This window comes from Aotus nancymaae, unplaced genomic scaffold (genome assembly GCF_030222135.1).
Source record: "Aotus nancymaae isolate 86718 unplaced genomic scaffold, 86718_ANA_hifiasm-v0.15.2.pri h1tg000014l, whole genome shotgun sequence".
Classification (NCBI taxonomy): Eukaryota; Metazoa; Chordata; class Mammalia; order Primates; family Aotidae; genus Aotus; species Aotus nancymaae.
Genome location: NW_026988425.1, coordinates 101,276,912 through 101,295,849, shown reverse-complemented (window position 1 = coordinate 101,295,849; position 18,938 = coordinate 101,276,912). Strand labels below are relative to the sequence as shown.

Here is an 18,938-nt window from a genome sequence, read left to right as displayed (position 1 = left end):
TTCATTAGGAGGCTTTCTTCGCTGATGATATTTTTAAAATTGGCCATCTTCATACACACACACACTATCTAAACATTGTATTCAACACAGTCTAGTACCTCATTATCTCCTTATCCTACTCCATTTTCATAACATTTATTCACTCAAACATAATAAAGAACACACTCAGCACACAGTGAGTACTTAGTAAATATTTACTAAATGAATACTGAATCACACCTATTTTTGTTCCTTTCTTTCTTAAAAATTTAAATTATTTTTTAAATTACCCTACAGCTCTTAGTGAATTAAAGAACATGGATATAGACTTAAGGAAAAGGAAGACTTTAATTTCATAAAGTGATAAATTGAAAAACCTCAAAATATCAAGAAGTATATCATAAGCCTCTATAAAATGAAAATCACTCAATAGTAATATTGGAAGAAGCAAGCTATATTAGGTATAAGATAAAATAGTCTTGGGGGGAGATCCAAGATGGCCAAATAGAAACAGCTCTGGAATGCAGTTCCCAGCAAGAGCAAACGCAAAGGGTGAGTTATCACTGCATTTACAAACGAGGTACCAAGTGCATCTCAATGAGACTATCTGCACAGGGGGTGTAGCCCAAGAAGGGCAAGTCGAGGCAGGGTAGGGCCCTACCTCACCTGGGACGTGCAATCCCTAGAGGACCCCCCTCCCTACCCAAAGGAGGCCATCGGGGCTTTTGCATAAACTCCAGCACTCCAGTTCAGATACTGGGGCTTCTCCTGCAGCTTTTGCCACCCAGAGACCAGGAAATTCCAGGGCCGAAAAGCATCAGCAGTTTCCAGCACAGCTGTCTCATCCAGCACCTTGGGTTTCTGCATAAAAACTCACACAAATCTGGACGGCCGTTTCAACTGACACCTGGAATGCCTGGAAGACAGAGCAGCCCATTCAACTGAAAAAGAGGGGGCTGAAAGCAGGGTGCCAGGTGATCTGGCTTGGTGGGTCCCACCCCCACAAAGACCAGCAATCTGAAAGGCTCTGGGTTCATTTTCTCAGCAAGTGCAGCTGGACTCAGGATGGTTCAGCTTTGTGTGGGGAAGGGCATCTGGCATTACCAAAGCAGTCCACCATTACCAAGGCAGTCCACAAACACCAAGGCACTCTGCCATTACCAAGGCAGTTCTAACTGTACCTCTATACACAAAACAGCAAGGAAGTTTACACAGGAGCTGGGCAGAGCCTGCGTCAGCTCAGCAACACATCTGCTGGCAGACTGTGACTGGACTATCTCCTTGCTGGGCAGGGCATCTCTGAAAAAAGGCAGCAGCCCATCTAAAACTATAAAGCCCCACCTTCCCAAGACAGAGCACATGGGATAAGAGGTGGTTATGAGTTCTGCTGCAGCAGACTTAAATGTACCTGCCCAGCAGCTCTAAAAGGAACAACAGAGCTCCCAACACAGCAATTAAGCTCTGATAAAGGACAGAGTGTTTCCTCAAGGGGCTCCCCGATCACCATAGATTGAAAGAGGAACCTTATAAACAAGAGCTCTAGCTGTCATCTGGCAGATACTCTAGGATGAAGACAACAGAAGAAGAAACTGGTAGCAACCCTTACTGTTCTGCAGCCCCCGTGGGTGATTCCCAGGCAAGCAGGGTCTGGAGTGGACCTCCAGCAGTCCTACAGCAGAGGGGCCTGAGTGTTAGAAGGAAAACAAAAAAATGAAATAAATAGCTTCGACATCAACAAAAAGAACATCCACTCAGAGACCCCATCCAAAAGTCACCAACTACAAAGACCACAGGTAGATAAATTCACAAAGATGGGAAGAAACCAGCAAAAAAAAGGATGAAAACACCCAAAACCAGAATGCCTCTCCTCCAAGGGATCACAACTCCTCACCAGCAAAGGAACAATGCTGGATGGAGAATGAGTCTGATAAATTGACAGAAGCAGGCTTTAGAAGGTGGGTAATAACAAGCTTCTCTGAGCTAAAAGAACATGTTCCAACCCCATGCAAAGAAACTAGGAACCTTGAAAAAAGGTTAGACAAAATGCAAACTAGAATAACGAACTTAGAGAAGAACATAAACAAGTTAATGAAGCTGAAAACACAGCACAAGAACTTCACAAAGCGTACACAAGTTTCAATAGCCAAATTGAACAAGCAAAAGAAAGGATATCAGAGATTGAAGATCAACTCAATGATATCAAGTAAGAAGGCAAGATTAGAGAAAAAAGAGTTAAAGAAATGAATAAAGCCTTGAAGAAATATGGGATTACGTGAAAAGAACTAATCTATGTTTGATAGGTGCACCTGAATGTGATGGAGAGAATGAATCCAAGCTGGAAAACACTCTTCAGGATATCATCCAGGAGAACTTCCTCAACCTAGCAAGGCAGGCCAATATTCAAGTCCAGAAATACAGAGAACACCACAAAGATATTCCTCAAGAAGAGCAACCCCAAGGTACATAATCTTCAGATCCACCAGGGTTGAAATGAAGGAGAAAATGTTAAGAGCAGCCAGAGAGAAAGGTCAGGTTACCCACAAAGGGAAGCCCATCAGACTCACAGCAGATCTCTCAGCAGAAACCCTACAAGCCAGAAGAGAGTGGGGGCTAATATTCAACCTCCTTAAGGAAAAGAACTTTCAACCTAGAATTTCATAGCCAGACAAACTAAGCTTCATAAGCAAAGGAGAAATAAAATCCTTTATGGACAAGCAATTGCTGAGAGATTTCATCACCACCAGGCCTGCCTTACAAGAGCTCCTGAAAGAAGCACTAAACATGGAAAGGAACAATCAGTACAACCCACTCCAAAACTGTACCAAGTGGTAAAGAGCATCGACACAACGAAGAAACTGCATCAACTAATGGGCAAAACAACGAGCTAGCATCAAAATGGCAGGATCAAATTCACAGATAACAATATTAACCTTAAATGTAAATGGGCTAAATGCCCCAATCAAAAGACACAGACTGGCAAACTGGATAAAAAGTCAAGACCCATCAGTGTGCTGTATTCAGGAAACCCATCTCACATACAAGGACACACATAGGCTCAAAATAAAGGGATGAAGGAAGATTTACCAAGCAAATGGAGAGCAGAAAAAAGCAGGAGTTGCAATCCTAGTCTCTGATAAAGTGGACTTTAAACCAACAAAGATCAAAAGAGACAAAGAAGGACATTACATAATGGTAAAAGAATCAATGCAACAAGAGCTAATGATCCTAAATATATACGCACCCAATACAGGAGCACCCAGATACATGAAGGAAGTTCTTAATGACCAACAAAGAGACTTAGACTCCCACAAAACAATAGTGGGAGACTTTAACACTCCACTGTCAATACTAGACAGATCAACGAGACAGAAAATTAACAAGGATATCCAGGACTTGAACTCAGCTCTGAACGAAGCAGACCTAATAGACATTTACAGAACTCTCCATCCCAAATCCACAGATTATACATTCTTCTCAGTACCACATCACACCTATTCTGAAACTGACCACATAATTGGAAGTAAATCACTCCTCGGCAAATGCAAAAAATGGAAATCATAACAAACATTCTCTCAGACCACAGTGTAATCAACGTAGAACTCAGGATTAAAAAACTAACTTAGAACTACACAACTTCATGGAAACTGAACAACTGGCTCCTGAATGTCAACTGGATAAATAATGAAATGAAGGCAGAAATAAAGATGTTCTTTGAAACCAATGAGAACAAGGACACAACGTACCAGAATCTCTGGGACACATTGAAAGCAGTGTCTAGAGGGAAATTTATAGCAAAAACGCCCACACGAGAAGCGAGGAAAGATCTAAAATCAACACCCTATTGTCAAAATTGAAAGAGCTAGAGGAGCAAGATCAAAAAAACTCAAAAGCTAGCAGAAGACAAGAAATAACTAAGATCACAGCAGAAGTGAAGGAGATAGAGACACAAAGAATCTCTTCAAAAAAAATCAATAAATTCAGGAGCTGGTTTTTTGAAAAGATCAACAAAATAGACTGCTAGCCATATTAATAAAAAAACAAGAGACAGAGAAGAATCAAATAGATGCCATAAAAAGTGATAAAGGGGATATCACCACTGGTTCCACAGAAATACAAACTACCATCAGAGATAACTACAAACAACTCTATGCACACAAATCGGTAAACCTGGAAGAAATGGATAAACTCCTGACACTTTCACCCTCCCAAGCCTAAACCAGGAAGAAGGTGAAACCCTGAATAGACCAATAACAAGGGTTGACGTTGAGGCAGCAATTAATAGCTGACCAACCAAAAAGATTCCAGGTCCAGAAGGGTTCACAGCCGAATTCTACCAAATTCTTTGTAGAATTCACAGCCGAATTCTAGAAACAGAAGCTGATACTACTCCTTCTGAAACTATTCCAAACAATACAAAAAGAGGGAATCCTTCCCAAATCATTTTATGAGACCAGCATCATCCTGACACCAAAACCTGGCAGATAGTCAACAAGAAAAGAAAACTTCAGGCCAATATCCATGATAAACAAAGATGCAAAAATCTTCAATAAAATACTGGCAAACAGACTGCAACAGCACATGAAAAAGCTTATCCTCATGATCAAGTAGGCTTCATCCTGGAGATGCAAGCCTGGTTCAACATATGCAAGTCTATAAATGTAATCCACCACATAAACAGAACCAAAGACAAAAATCCATGACTATCTCAATAGATACAGAGAAGGCCTTTGACAAAATTCAACAGCTCTTTATGCTAAAACCTCTCAATAAACTAGGTACCAACAGAACTTATCTCAAAATAATAAAAGCTATTTATGACAAACCCACAGCCAATATTATACTGAATGGGCAAAACCTGGAAGTATTCCCTTTGAAATCTGGCACTAGGCAAGGATACCCTCTCTCACCACTCCTATTCAATACAGTATTGAAAGTTCTAGCCAGAGCAATCAGGCAAGAAAAAGAAATAAAGAGTATTCAATTAGGAAAGGAGGAAGTCAAACTGTCTCTATTTGCAGACAACATGATTGTATATTTAGAAGATCCCATCACCTCAGCCCAAAACCTCCTTAAGCTGATAAGCAACTTTAGCAAAGTCACAGGATACAAAATCAATGTGCAGAAATCATAAGCATTCCTATACACCAATAACAGACTAACAGAGCCAAGTCAAGAGCAAACTCCCATTCGCAATTGCTACAATTAGAATAAAATACCTAGGAATACAACTAACAAAGGATGCAAAGGACCTCTTCAAGGAGAATTACAAACCACTGCACAAGGAAGTAAGAGAGAACACAAACAAATGGAGAAACATTCCATGCTCATGGTTAGGAAGAATCAATATTGTGAAAATGGCCATACTGTCCAAAGTAATTTATAGATTCAACTCTATTCCCATCAAGCTACCAATGACCTTCTTCACAGAACTGGAAAAAACCACCTTAAACTTCATATGAAACCAAAAGAGAGCCCACAATGCCAAGACAATCCTTAGGAAAAAGAACTAAGCTGCAGGTATGCTACCTGACTTCAAACTATACTACAAGGCTACAGTAAACAAAACAGCATGGTGCTGGTACCAAAACAGAGACATAGACCAATGGAACAGAACAGAGGCTTCAGAGGCAATGCCACACATCTACAACCATCTGATCTTTGACAAACCTGACAAAAACAAGCAATGGGGAAAGGATTCTCTGTTTAATAAATGGTGTTGGGATAACTGGCTGGCCATGTGCAGAAAAAAGAAACTGGACCCCTTCCTGACCCTTTACACTAAAATTAACTCCAGATGGATTAAAGACTTAAACATAAGACCTAACACCATAAAAACCCTAGAAGAAAACCTAGGCAAAACCATTCAAGACATAGGCATAGGCAAGGACTTCATGACTAAAACACCAAAAGCATGGGCAACAAAAGCCAAAATAGACAAATGGGATCTAATTAAACTCCAGAGCTTTTGCACAGCAAAAGAAACAATCATTAGCATGAAGCAGCAACCAACAGAATGGGAAAAAATTTTTGCAATCTACCCATCTGACAAAGGGCTAATATCCAGAATCTACAAAGAACTAAAACAGATTTACAAGAAAAAAAAAAAAAAAAAACAAATCCATTTGAAAGTGGGTGAAGGATATGAACAGACACTTTTCAAAAGAAGACATATATGAGGCCACAAACATGAAAAAATGCTCATCATCCCTGCTCATTGGAGAAATGAAAATCAAAGCCACATTGAGATACCATTTCACACTCACTGCAACCTCTGCCTCCCAGGTTCAAGTGATTTTTCTGCCTTAGCCTCCCAAGTAGCTGGGATTACAGGTGTGTGCCACCATGCCTGGCTAATTTTTATATTTCTGGTAGAGACAGGGTTTCATTAGGTCGGCCAGGTTGGTCTCAAACTCCTTACCTCAAGCGATCCACCCATCTCAGCCTCCCAAAATGCTGGGATTACAGGCACAAGCCACTACACCCAGGCTAATCTACATTTAATCATAACCTTTTGCTTTACTTTCTATTCAGAAAGAGGTTTCTTTCTTTAAAACATCTAAATATTAAGAAATACTAAACTTAACAAAGCAAATAACTTCTACAAGTGCCATTTAAATGTTAAACTAGATGTCTTTCTTAAGTATTTGACCAATCCCTATATTTTAGCTCAAATGCCAGCTTTGCCTATCCAGTATTACTGTTCAATAATTTTTCTTTTTATAGAAACTAACAGTTTTTGAAACGTTAAAATCTTGTTCAAGTTAACATTTTATAGAATGAAAGAGACTTCCTTAAACTCACATTCGTATTAATTAAAATAAACAGTTTATTTTAGCCTCTAAAGTCTAGACTCTACAATCTGGGCAAATAGATAGTGGTTAAGAATGTAGGCTCAGGCCGAGTACAGTGGCTCACGCTTGTAATCCCAGTACTTTGGGAGGCCAAGATGGTGGATCATGAGGTCAGGAGATCGAGACCATCCTGGTCAACATGGTGAAACCCTGTCTCTACTAAAATCCAAAAAATTAGCCGGGCATGGTGGCGCATACCTCTAGTCCCAACTACTTGGGAGACTGGGGCAGGGAATCTCTTGAACCTGCGAGGCGAAGGTTGCAGTGATCCAGGATTGTGCCACTGCACTCCAGCCTGGCAACAAAGCAAGACTCCATCTACAAAAAAAAAGAATGTGGGCTCAAACCCCAGGTCTGCTTCTTATTAGTTCTGTTTTTTTGGGGAATTCATTTACCATTTTAATCTTTAGCTCTTCATTCATAATATTTTATAGTAATAACAGCAACAATAATAATATATGAGGTTAACAATTTTTATTAATATATTATAGGAATATGTGAGGTTAAGTGAGATAATGCATATCAAAAGCTCAGCAATTACCTGGACTCGTAGCAATTGCTCAGTGAATTCAATCCTTCAACAAATATTTATTGAACATCACTATGAGTCAGCACTTTTTCAAGACACTGAAAATACGCTACACTAATTGTTAAATACAGTTGTGGCCCTGTGGAAGTTCTTTCAGTTGGGAGAGAAAAAATGATAAAAAAATACATCATATAATATAATGTCACTTAAATGTAACCATGATGAATAGAAATAAAGGCAGAGGACGGGGGAGCAAAAGGGTTTGATGTGTTATTTTATACATCGTAGTCAGAGACAGCCTCTCTGATGAAGTGACATTTGAGTTGAAACTGACTTAAGTAAAGAACAGGTCATATACATGTCCAAGGTGTTTGCTAATACAAGAATGATGATAATGGGTGATTAATAACCCCTCTTTACAACAATTTGTTTCATCTTCCATATCTTTACAAAAGCTTTGGAGATAGTGTAGAAAAAATCAGGGAGAAGGATGGGTGGCTCAGGCACCCACTAGTTTTAATACAGTGAGAAAGTTAAACAATTTAATTCTGTCTCGTTTTCTGTACCTCTGAGTGAATACACATAAAAATATGAGGGTAAGTTAGAGATTACCTTGGCCATTCTGTCCTCAAGTTAGGCATCATTATGATAAATTATATTTGTATGGGTAAGAGCAGAGATAAATGAGAAGAAAAATAAACGGAAAATAGAAATTACAATGAAACCAAAGTGAAATTCTTTATGCAGGCTAAAAATGAAGTCTAGCAAGATAGAAATTAAATATTTTATAATACATTATACTTATATAATCAAAGACATAAACTTCTTACACAAATTAAATCAAGAAATAGATTCAGTTATAAGAGTACAAATAACTCAAAGGAAGATATATAACAGACACTACCACCATAACAAAATTCATAGCAATTTGTTATCTACTCATAGCTGAAAATTATCTAACTCACGGCTTCTGCTTTGTGATTTTCTATTAAAAAAGTAACATGATCCTTTAAATCTAGTGTATAACATTTACAACAAACTGAGATCATGATTTGCATATTTCAAATACCAGTACTTTCGATTAGGTTAATAGCCAGATATACATTAAACTTCTACCTCATAAAACAATCATATATAACCTTTTAAACTTCTACAGTATCCAGTAGATATTTATTTTCATAGCTAGTTCTATCAGATGGTGAGATAATCAACTCCAAAATGTTGGGAGTTGGAAAAGCATAAATTAACCATGTAATAGTTCAAAGAATCTATTATCAAGGTTTTATAGAAAATTTTACATTGTAAGGAGTATAGCTTTATTTGAAATTTTGTATTCCTATTCAAACTCATATCTGCATTGTTATTTCTTTCTTTAATGGATTTGGTCTCCCAATTCAGACTTGGCTAATAAGACTGCAGGAAATGCAGATATTTGGTTAGCTTGTGAAATGAGATATCAGTGTCTCTGAATTCCTATATGTATATTTTGTTAAACTAATCTGGATGAAAAATATCTTCCTGCACTGAAGTTTATTCATACTGATATATACTAGAAGTGAATTTCATACTTCCACATGAATAATTCAGCATACAAAACTCTATTTAGAGACAGAGTCTCACTCTGCCTAGGCTGGAGTGCAGTGGCACAATCATAGCTCACTACAGCCTCGACCCCTCAGGCTCAAGCAATCCTCCCACCTCAGCCCCCCAAGTAGCTGGGACTACAGGCATGTGCCACTACCCTCAGCTAATTTTTGTATTTTTAAGAGATATATACTTAATTGTAACCTAGAGAGCTAGAGGGAGAGCAGTGATGAAGAAGAAAGAGATGTCAAAGATGACCCCTTAATTTATGACTTGAGAAGTTGGGTATTTGGTGGTATCATTTATTTAAAATAAAATAACACATTTTGCAGTTAAAAGCAATAAGCTCAGTTTGACATGGAAAGTAGAAAAATTTGAGTTCTGGAAAAGAGAAATCTGGGTTAGAAATATAAATTCACAAATTGCTGATGTATAAATAGTAAATAAAGCCATGAGACTAGATCACATTGACTAAAGAGTAAATGTCTTATAATTCTGTAACAATTGCATTCATTTAGAGATGAAAGAGGAAATATTAGAAGATTTATATATATATATATATATACACACACACACACATAAAAATCTGTTAATTTTTTTATTTTTCAACAATTTGAATTAGATTTAAACATTGTGAAAATTAATTTATCGGGCACAAGGTAGAATTTTCAAACGTCAGAGTTTCATTTATCTATTTATATCTTTATCATCTTAACCATTTTTAAATGTATAGTTCAGTAGTGTTAAGTATATTCATGTTGTTGTATAAGTTTTTTTTAAGAATGGAATTTAAATTTATCAATGAATGTAGCCTTTCTAAAGCAATGTCTTTGCATTTATTCTACCTTATTGGTACAGCATTAGTTTGCTTTCTTTAGTGGAGTAGTCATTTGTTATTCATTACCAAAAACACTGATTCACACATCTTTGATGAAGAATTAAGACGCACCAGTGACAAAACTTCAGATATCAGCATGCTCAAATCTTAACCCTTTTTAATATACATATATTTGCTTTAAAAAAATGTGACAACCAATTTCAGAATGAAGAAGAATTTTTTATGGTTTTTGGTAATTAAGGGTAAAAAATGAATAGAAAAACATTAACAAAGAATAAGCCAATTTCATAATTCTAGAAAATTGTTCAAGAGCCAGTTCCTTAGCCAGAGAATTAGAATGTTTAACAAACAACTGTCAAAATCTTCTGTGAGAGAAGTATTAAAGGTCATCCTCTCAGTGAAGATTCAGTAATATAATAAAAGTACATATATAGACATTATTTCCCAGACTAACAATGGAAAATAAAATGATTGTTTTTTAAATTTCCAAATCGCTAAATCTGGACTATGTACCAGCATTCTTGGAACTGGCACTTACTTCAAATTAAAAGCAATACCTAAATGTATAAAAGTCATATCAACAAATATTAATCTACCAAGTTGTACAGTTTTCCTCTTTCTACACTGTTCTTCATATGAGACAGTCCTGAAAGGAAAGCGCTCTTGCCAATACCCATCCAACACCTGAAACATCAAAAATGCTCAGAAACTAAGTCAGCTCCATTGTTCCACTTTGGTTTAAGTCCCAAAGATTTTACCTTTAAAACACAAACCTTCCACATACCCATTTCCTATTGAACAAATCTTGTAAAGCACATGAAAGTAGTGTTTTCTGTGACAGATCTTAGAGGTAAAAATGACCTAAGACAATCTCTTATCCAACTACCTGGCTCCACATAGACAAGTTCTGATTTACTGCTTCTGTGAAGAGTAGTCAAGTTTTTAATAGTTCCAATATCTTATAATACATTGAAAATGTAGCATCCCAAACTGAACCTCTAATTTATTCCTAATTGCTGGACATTTTCTTTCACTTCTACAACTTAGAATCTTTTATAACCTGAACCTTTCAAAGTATGAACCTCATAAAGTGAAGAAAAGCCTCAAGTCTTTGAAGAAAAACTAGGAAAGAAAGAAAAAAAAAAAAAACAAGCTATTTGTATATTAGCAAATATTGAATAAGAAAGCAGCCCATCTTAATAAAATCAAAGAAATCCATCTTAATAAAATCAAAGAAATTTCATGTTTCAATTGTATTAGTAACAAAAGCCAGAAAAACAAAAACAAAACTTTTTTTTTTCTGATACCAGCAAATAATCTAAGAACTTTATTTACTGTTGGAAATGTTAACTCACCAAGAATTCTTTTAAAACAAACATAGAAAAAAGCATATGTGCACTTACCTTAGGAATAGGATTCAGCAGAACTACACCCGATTTCTTAGTGATGACCTGTTTCGTTGTATAGTGATGTTCTATAAGTTGAGGAATGTTTGAAAACCCAGTGCCCTCGAATCGATACATGTTCTGGAGAGAAAACAATAAGGTAGAAAAAATATGAAGACACTGCTTTAGACAGGCTATGTTCATTGATAAATTCCATTCTTAAAAAACTATAATTATACCACAACATGAATATACTTAACACTATTGAACTATACATTTAAAAATGGTTAAGATGATAAAAATATAAATAAATAAAACTGACATCTTTTAAAATTCTACCTTGTGCCAGATAAATTAATTTTCACAATGTTTAAATCTAAATCAAATTGTTGAAAAATAAAAAAATCCAACAGACCTGAAACCCATTTTGCTAAAATGCTAACCACAGAAAAGAAAGCATGGGATACACCTCAATTAACAGACAAGATACATGTTTACACATGTCTACATATGTGTTCCATTTGATAAAACTTTTAATATCAAAAATAATGTCAAAAGTATAAGGAATGATATCCAATCTGATGGTAAATATTTTAATACATCTGATCATTTATTTTCTACTTGTTGATACAGCATTAGTTTGCTTTCTTTAGTGGAGTACTCATTTATTATTCATTACCAAAAACACTCATTCATATATCTTTGATGAAGAAATAAATAAGATGCACCAGTGACAAAACTGCAGATATCAACATGCTCAAATCTTAACACTTTTTAATTGCATATCACCAGGTAAGCTGCCATTTTCCCAAACTCCTCCAAGACCCCTTTTCTCTTGTTTTCATATTTCAGATTGGCCTATGGGTAGGTTGTCATACGGATAAATTGATAGCAATAAGCGTGGCAAATCAAAAATATCCTATTGGCCATATTTTTTAATGCAAGAAGCATTGCAATGCAATGTAACAAAAGCTTCCAACTGACAGTTCTCATAACCAGGAGATATATACAGATACAGATATGGGAGTACCCCCATTTTAAGAAAACACTGTGAAGAAATAAGAATGTTTAAAACTGTCTAAATTCTGACATTATTTGTATTACTGGAATATTACTTTCCCATTTTAAAGTTTAAAAACTCAAAGCTCTTTTTCCATACTATAAAAAAGATTCAATGTATCAAAATTTAATTTATACAAAACTTCTTAAATGAATATGTCTGTTTCATTGAGTGACGAACAAACTCTCATTAGTATTCTTTAACATTTAACTATGGAGTATAAGTCAACTCAAGGAAGCTAGTGTTTCAGTCAGTTCAAAGCAGTTGTTAATACATTGCGTAAAGAACTTTTGTACATAGTAGGCAGACATCCTATGATATATTAGCACTGATGCTTAAGAACATTTCACACTGAAGGTACTAATATATTTCTATTTCTAATAATATACGTTCTAGGTGTGCAAAACACTGAGCAAGATCTCTCAGTTTCTCAGCTTGTTCATTAGTGAAACAGAGATAATACTTGTATCTCCTCACAGAGTAACAGTATGGGTTGAGTAAGTATTAACATGCAAACCACTTTACCCAGTATATGGTACGCGTACTGGCACACACTCAATTATCAAATCACCAGGCAAATAATAAATGTTTATGAACATTTAGATTGATTCCTTATCTTCGCTACTGTGAATAGCACTACAATAAGCATAGGAGTACAGGTATCCCTTTGGTATACTGATTTACTTTCCTTTGGATAAATACCCAGTAGGGGGATTGCTGGATCATATGGCAGTTCTATTTTAGCTTTCTGAGAAATCTCCATACTGATTTCCATAAGAATTTACTAATTTACATTCCCACCTACAGTATAAGAGTTCCCCTTTCTCCACATCCTTGCCTGCACTTACTATTTTTTGTCTTTTTAATAGTAGCCATTCTAACTGGGATAAAATGATGACTTATTGTGGTTTTAATTTCTAATTCTCTGATGATTAGTGACACTGAGCATTTTTCATAATACCTATTGGCCATTTGCACAGCTTTTTTGAGAAATGTCTATTAGTATTTTGTATTAAATGTTGCATTCAATGTCTTGAGTGCACATTTCTACACTGCCTTACCGGTTTATTTAATTTCACATCCTGCAAAGTATGTATTCGCTGATTTGATTCTCACAAAAACTCTTTAAGAAATCAACCCCCTTTATTTCCTAGATCAAAGAACAAGTAAGGACAGAGCTGGGACTGAAAGCCAAGTGTTCTGTCTCCAAATTCAGTGCTTTTTTTAATTGATCTACTATTTAATATTTTCCCTCTTCTAAAATCTTGTATTACTCTATATCCTCCTCTCTTAGAACACCTGTTGCCTCATTAATTTACAGCCTCTATAATATAAACTCCTTCATTAGAATACAATAGGTACTCATTACATATATGTTAATGAATTCCCCCATTTATTGACCCCTTCTAGGCAACAGTTATATGAGGAAATAAATAGAATAATTTTAGCTCATGGAAGATTCACCTACAGAATAAAAAAGAATTAAAGCTGTCAATATCATCTTAAACTGTTTGCAACTGCTTGAGGAGCTCAACATTATATAGCAAAAACTCACTAGAATAAAATTAGGCAGCAGAAAATCTAAGGCATTTACTGAAAAATAAATGTTCTCATCTTTAACAGAGATATTTGAAAAATTTCAGTGACAGAAGGAAACCAGATAAAACCATCAAATGAGAACTTATAACGTCGTATTTTTAGCATATACTGTTCATTTTAGCCACTTAAAACAAAATGCGAATATTAAAAACAAGCAATAATTTGCAAGTCGACCCTTTCCTTTTTGTTTCTAAGAATGCTGATTTAAATTCTTATAGTTAAATTTTAAACTGGAAGTGATAAAAAAGATAAATATTTCAGTCTAACATAATGTATATTTCAAAAATAGTTACATTTAGAGCCTGGAAAATAAAATGAAACATTCATATAAGTTGTGATTAACGAGTTTATATTTTACCTACAATCTTTCCTTCTACAATTCTCATACCATGTAATAAGTATTGCCAACATGGTCACAAATTGTAATAGGGTAGGTTATCTACATTCATAACCTAAAGGCATATATATACATATTACAAAAAGAATTTGCCAAGGAAATAAAAAATGGCACACTATTAGAAACTGCATAATTTCTAAAACAGTAGGTTAGATGTATGAATGTGGGAAAAAAATGATTATCAAGTTGAGGTCTGAATACTATGCAAAATTAACAAATAATGTGAACATTATGATAGTGGAAATACTTTAATGGATATATTCCTTTTAACCCATTAGATGGTATCTACTTTCATTTAGCTATAATTACTAGATGTAAATGTACTAAATGTCACTGAATCCTACACTTTAAAATGATTAATTGTATGGTATGTGGAATGTCAGCCCAAAAAGATATATATTATATATATATATATCTTAGTAAGAGGTGCATGTGCATGTGTGTACGCATATGTGTGTGTGTGTGTGTGTGTGTGTGTGTACATATACCTGCTACTAAGTTATCTAAGCCCTCAGCTTCATCTAATGATCATGGTTCAACTTTTTGTAAGGCAATTAGTATCACACAAGTCTCTAGACATAAACTGAAATCCTTCAGATAGCAATCTTGAAAATGAATGCCATTTGAAATGAGGGCTGATATCCAGAATTTACAACAAACTAAAACAGATTTACAAGAAAAAAACAAACAAGCCCATTCAAAAATGGGCGAAGGATATGAACAGATACTTCACAAAAGAAGACATACATGAGGCCAACAAGCATATGAAAAAATGCTCATCATCACTGGTCATTAGAGAAATGCAAATCAAAACTACATTGAGATACCATCTCACAACAGTTAGAACGGCGATCATTAAAAAATCTGGAGACAACAGATGCTGGAGAGGATGTGGAGAAACAGGAACACTTTTACACTGTTGGTGGGAGTGTAAATTAGTTCAACCATTGTGGAAGACAGTGTGGCAATTCCTCAAGGACCTAGAAATAGAAATTCCGTTTGACCCTGCAATCCCATTACTGGGTATATATCCAAAGGATTATAAATCGTTCTACTATAAGGACACAGGCACACGAATGTTCATTGCAGCACAGTTTACTATAGCAAAGACCTGGAACCAACCCAAATGCCCATCGATGATAGACTGGACAGGGAAAATGTGGCACATATACACCATGGAATATTATGCAGCCATCAAAAACGATGAGTTTGTGTCCTTTGTAGGGACATGGATGAACCTGGAAAGCATCATTCTCAGCAAACTGACACAAGAACACAAAATCAAACACCTCATGTTCTCACTCATAGGCGGGTGTTGAACAATGGGAACACATGGACATAGGGAGGGGAGCACTATACAGTGGGGTCTGTTGGCAGGGAGTGGGGGGACAGCGGGGGATGGGGAGTTGGGGAGAGATAGCATGGGGAGAAATGCCACATATAGGTGAAGGGGAGGAAGGCAGCAAATCACACTGCCACGTATGCACCTATGCAACAACCTTGCATGTTTTTCACATGTACCCCAAAACCTAAAATGCAATAAAAATAAATAAATAAATAAATAGATAAATAAATAAAAAAGCGAGTGTAATGCCACCAGCTTTGTTTTCTTCTCAAGATTTCTTGACTGTTTGGGGTCTTTTGTAGTTCCATCCAAATTTTAGTGTTGTTTTTACTATTTCTGTGAAAAATGGCAGTAAAATTTTGACAAAAAAAAAAAAAAGAAATGATGGGAATGGAAAACAAATAGAGTCATCAATTCCTTCATGTGCCAAAAACATTGAAATACCTTAGAGGGTTAAGTTAAATTCTGAAATTACACTTCATCTGTTTAAGGCTCAATAAAGAAATGTAACAAACATAGAAAGTAGTTTAGCAATACTTAAGTAAATTTCAAAAAATAAATTAGCTTTAGAATAATCAATGTTAATAGGTTATTTTTAATTCTTCATTAATTTCTATTTATTATTAATGCCAATAAACAACAGCTTATATATAAAAAGAAGAAAAACTACATATACTCACTTATTTCAAAATGACTCTACAATGCAGAAACAAAAGTATGAATTGTAGAAATTGACAAATTCAATAAAAATCAGATATCTATATTTTGAAAATAATATTTACCTCCTATCCCACATAAAGATAGAGTCAAATTCCAATTAAATATGAAATGAATAAGACTTCTAAAGGAAAATTTTAAAGGATATCTTTACGTAATAGCATACAAAAAACACAAACCAAAAGGGAGAGTTGGTAACTTGGACCACACTAATTATAAGAAAGGGAATAAAATGGTAATTAAGAATAAAAAAAAAAGAAAAAAGCTTTCATCTTTAATGACTCAAAAAACCAATTCAATAATCATCCCATTCATTAAGAAATTTCATTATCACTATTCGGTAAAATATTTCTTAAAATTATTTCATGGCACCATTCTGAAAGCAATTTGAAGCTCTAATTTCAAAAGTACAAGTTTCATAAACTTAAGTTTTTCCTGAAAAAAAATTTATGATAATCACATTGTTTTAAGTTTTAATTTGAAATATCTTTATGTTCAAATTTAACAACGTATTTTAAATAGCTATACATTTTGGTTTTATAAACACTATTTTAATTTAAAATATTACTAAATACATGTTTCTTTAAGAGTATTTAAATGTTAGTGAATTTTGAAGTACTGTATTTAAGAAATTCAGAAAAAAAATAAGTGCTAAATTTCACGTTTTGCAGGCATTAATCACAAACCATTCATTATTTTAATACAATTTTTAAATGAACTACATCAAAATATACATATGAACTAAACTGGAAACGTACATCAACATATTGTATGATAAAATGTCTCCTCTGTCCATCAGAATATACAGAAAGGACATATTCACCAGGTTTCCCATGACTCTCTCGCACCAAGAAGTCTCCTTGTTTTTTTAACAGTTCTTGAGCTTCTATTCTGGGAATTGCACCATGGTACCAGTCCTGTTCTGCCAGAGGCTTCTCACTGATGCAGATCATATCAGAAAACTTAAACAAATATTAAAAAAAAAAACTAAATTAGAGAAAATATTATTTTCTAATAAAATTCATAGCAAATATAAAGGCTTCTTACAAATGTTCCTCCCTTTAATTGACCAATTAAAAGTTATATGATGAACCTAAAACGTTCATAATTGCTAAAGAAAATATATTTTGAAGTACTGGTGCTTAAGTTTACAACAAATACATACGCTTCAATACTTTGTTTTATCTATCATGCAAAGGTAGATACAATATTAGCATTTAGAGTTAGCATGGACAATTTTATTCACCATGTCCTAAAATAAATCTATATATTAAATTTTATCAACCAGACAAATTATGAAGAAACGGGGAAATAACAGAGAAGTGTATCACAAAACAATTTAATTTTTATGTAAATGAAAAGCTGAGTTATTTCTTTTTTATATAATTAACTCTTGATCACAGAGGTTGTAAGCAGTGTCACATGTTCCAGGAACACTATCTCAGTTTTATTTGATGCTGCCTTGCTGCTGTGCCTTCCTGTCCTTATCTTCATACACCTGACTTACCTCTGCCACATAGCTGGTCCTGCTTCTACACAGCAATGATAGATAAAGCCCTGGGAGAGACAGCATCACTGAAAACCACCAGCATACAATTACAAACACAGGGCAAAAATAAGGAAGGGTTATAAACCATGAGCATGGCAGAGAAAACAAATTATCTGTTATTTTAAGAGGCCAAATGCTAACACCAAGGCAGAGATAATTAAGAGATGACTGTATTTCCTTGAAATGTGCTGATAGTAGATTAAATCACACATTTTCGGATTACAATTAAAAATGTTGTCATTATTGTTGTTGTTGTTTTTATGGCACACAGGAACTAAACTCTCCCAGATAGACAGTACTCTCTGGATAAGGTGTAATAATTTGCACTAATTTTTAAAGTTCTCAAAATACAATATGGACAATGCCTCATGAGAAAGTAATTTATAAATTGGAAAAATCAGAATAAATAATAAATGAAAAGCAAGTATTCATATATGAAGTTTTACAGGCTGATATAAATTCTATGTAGGGCCAAAGTATAGTAATTTTGTAGTAAGTAAAAAATAGTTTTGAACATAGCCTTCATTGTTTTGTACTACTGAACAGGCCCAAAACTTACTGCTCAAAGTTCTATTTCATATTATCCAAAACCCATTCTGTTAGTTAAAAGAAACAAAACAAAACAAAACTTGAAAAGTCCCAAACAGACCTCAAAGTAGAGTCTACATTCTGATTCTTACTCCTTCCACTTGTATTAAATAACATTTTTAAATTTTTAAAATATATTTAGGTTGTGATTATACATGGAAATTTTGGTAAACTAAGTCTTTTGATTTCTCTGCAAACTATGATAAATATTATTACATCATATTTATAAGAGGATAGTTTATTTCAAAAAATGTTTTAATGTATTCTCAAATATTGTTTTAAAGAACAAACTAAAGAACTACCCACAACTATATGAAGTAAAAGAATATTGCTTTCAAAAACAAACACGTAATCCAGATGAAATTAACGTTTCTACGTATACTAATACTAATAATTTACAATTATTAAAGAAGTTATTAAAAAATCAAAAGTTTTGTTTTTAGAACCAAAAATTGTATTTTAAAATTTTATCACAGTACATCTAATTATAGTAAATCCTGAAATTTTACTATAATAG

At 34.5% G+C, this 18,938-nt stretch overlaps 1 protein-coding gene across 5 annotated transcripts in view; it reads right to left on the bottom strand.

The window, feature by feature from the left end:
• The window catches only part of FER (FER tyrosine kinase), a 520,940-nt gene that overhangs the window by 263,405 nt on the left and 238,597 nt on the right, over window positions 1-18,938 (bottom strand). For 4 of the 5 annotated variants that reach the window (XM_012459750.2, XM_012459767.2, XM_012459758.2 and 1 more), the window contains 2 exons: window positions 17,043-17,246; window positions 11,185-11,307 (listed from right to left, as the gene is read on the bottom strand). In XM_012459750.2, the coding sequence (XP_012315173.2) occupies window positions 11,185-11,307; window positions 17,043-17,246 (327 nt within the window). The remainder of the gene's footprint in view (window positions 1-11,184; window positions 11,308-17,042; window positions 17,247-18,938) is intronic. The other variant, XM_012459791.2, reaches the window with a different exon arrangement.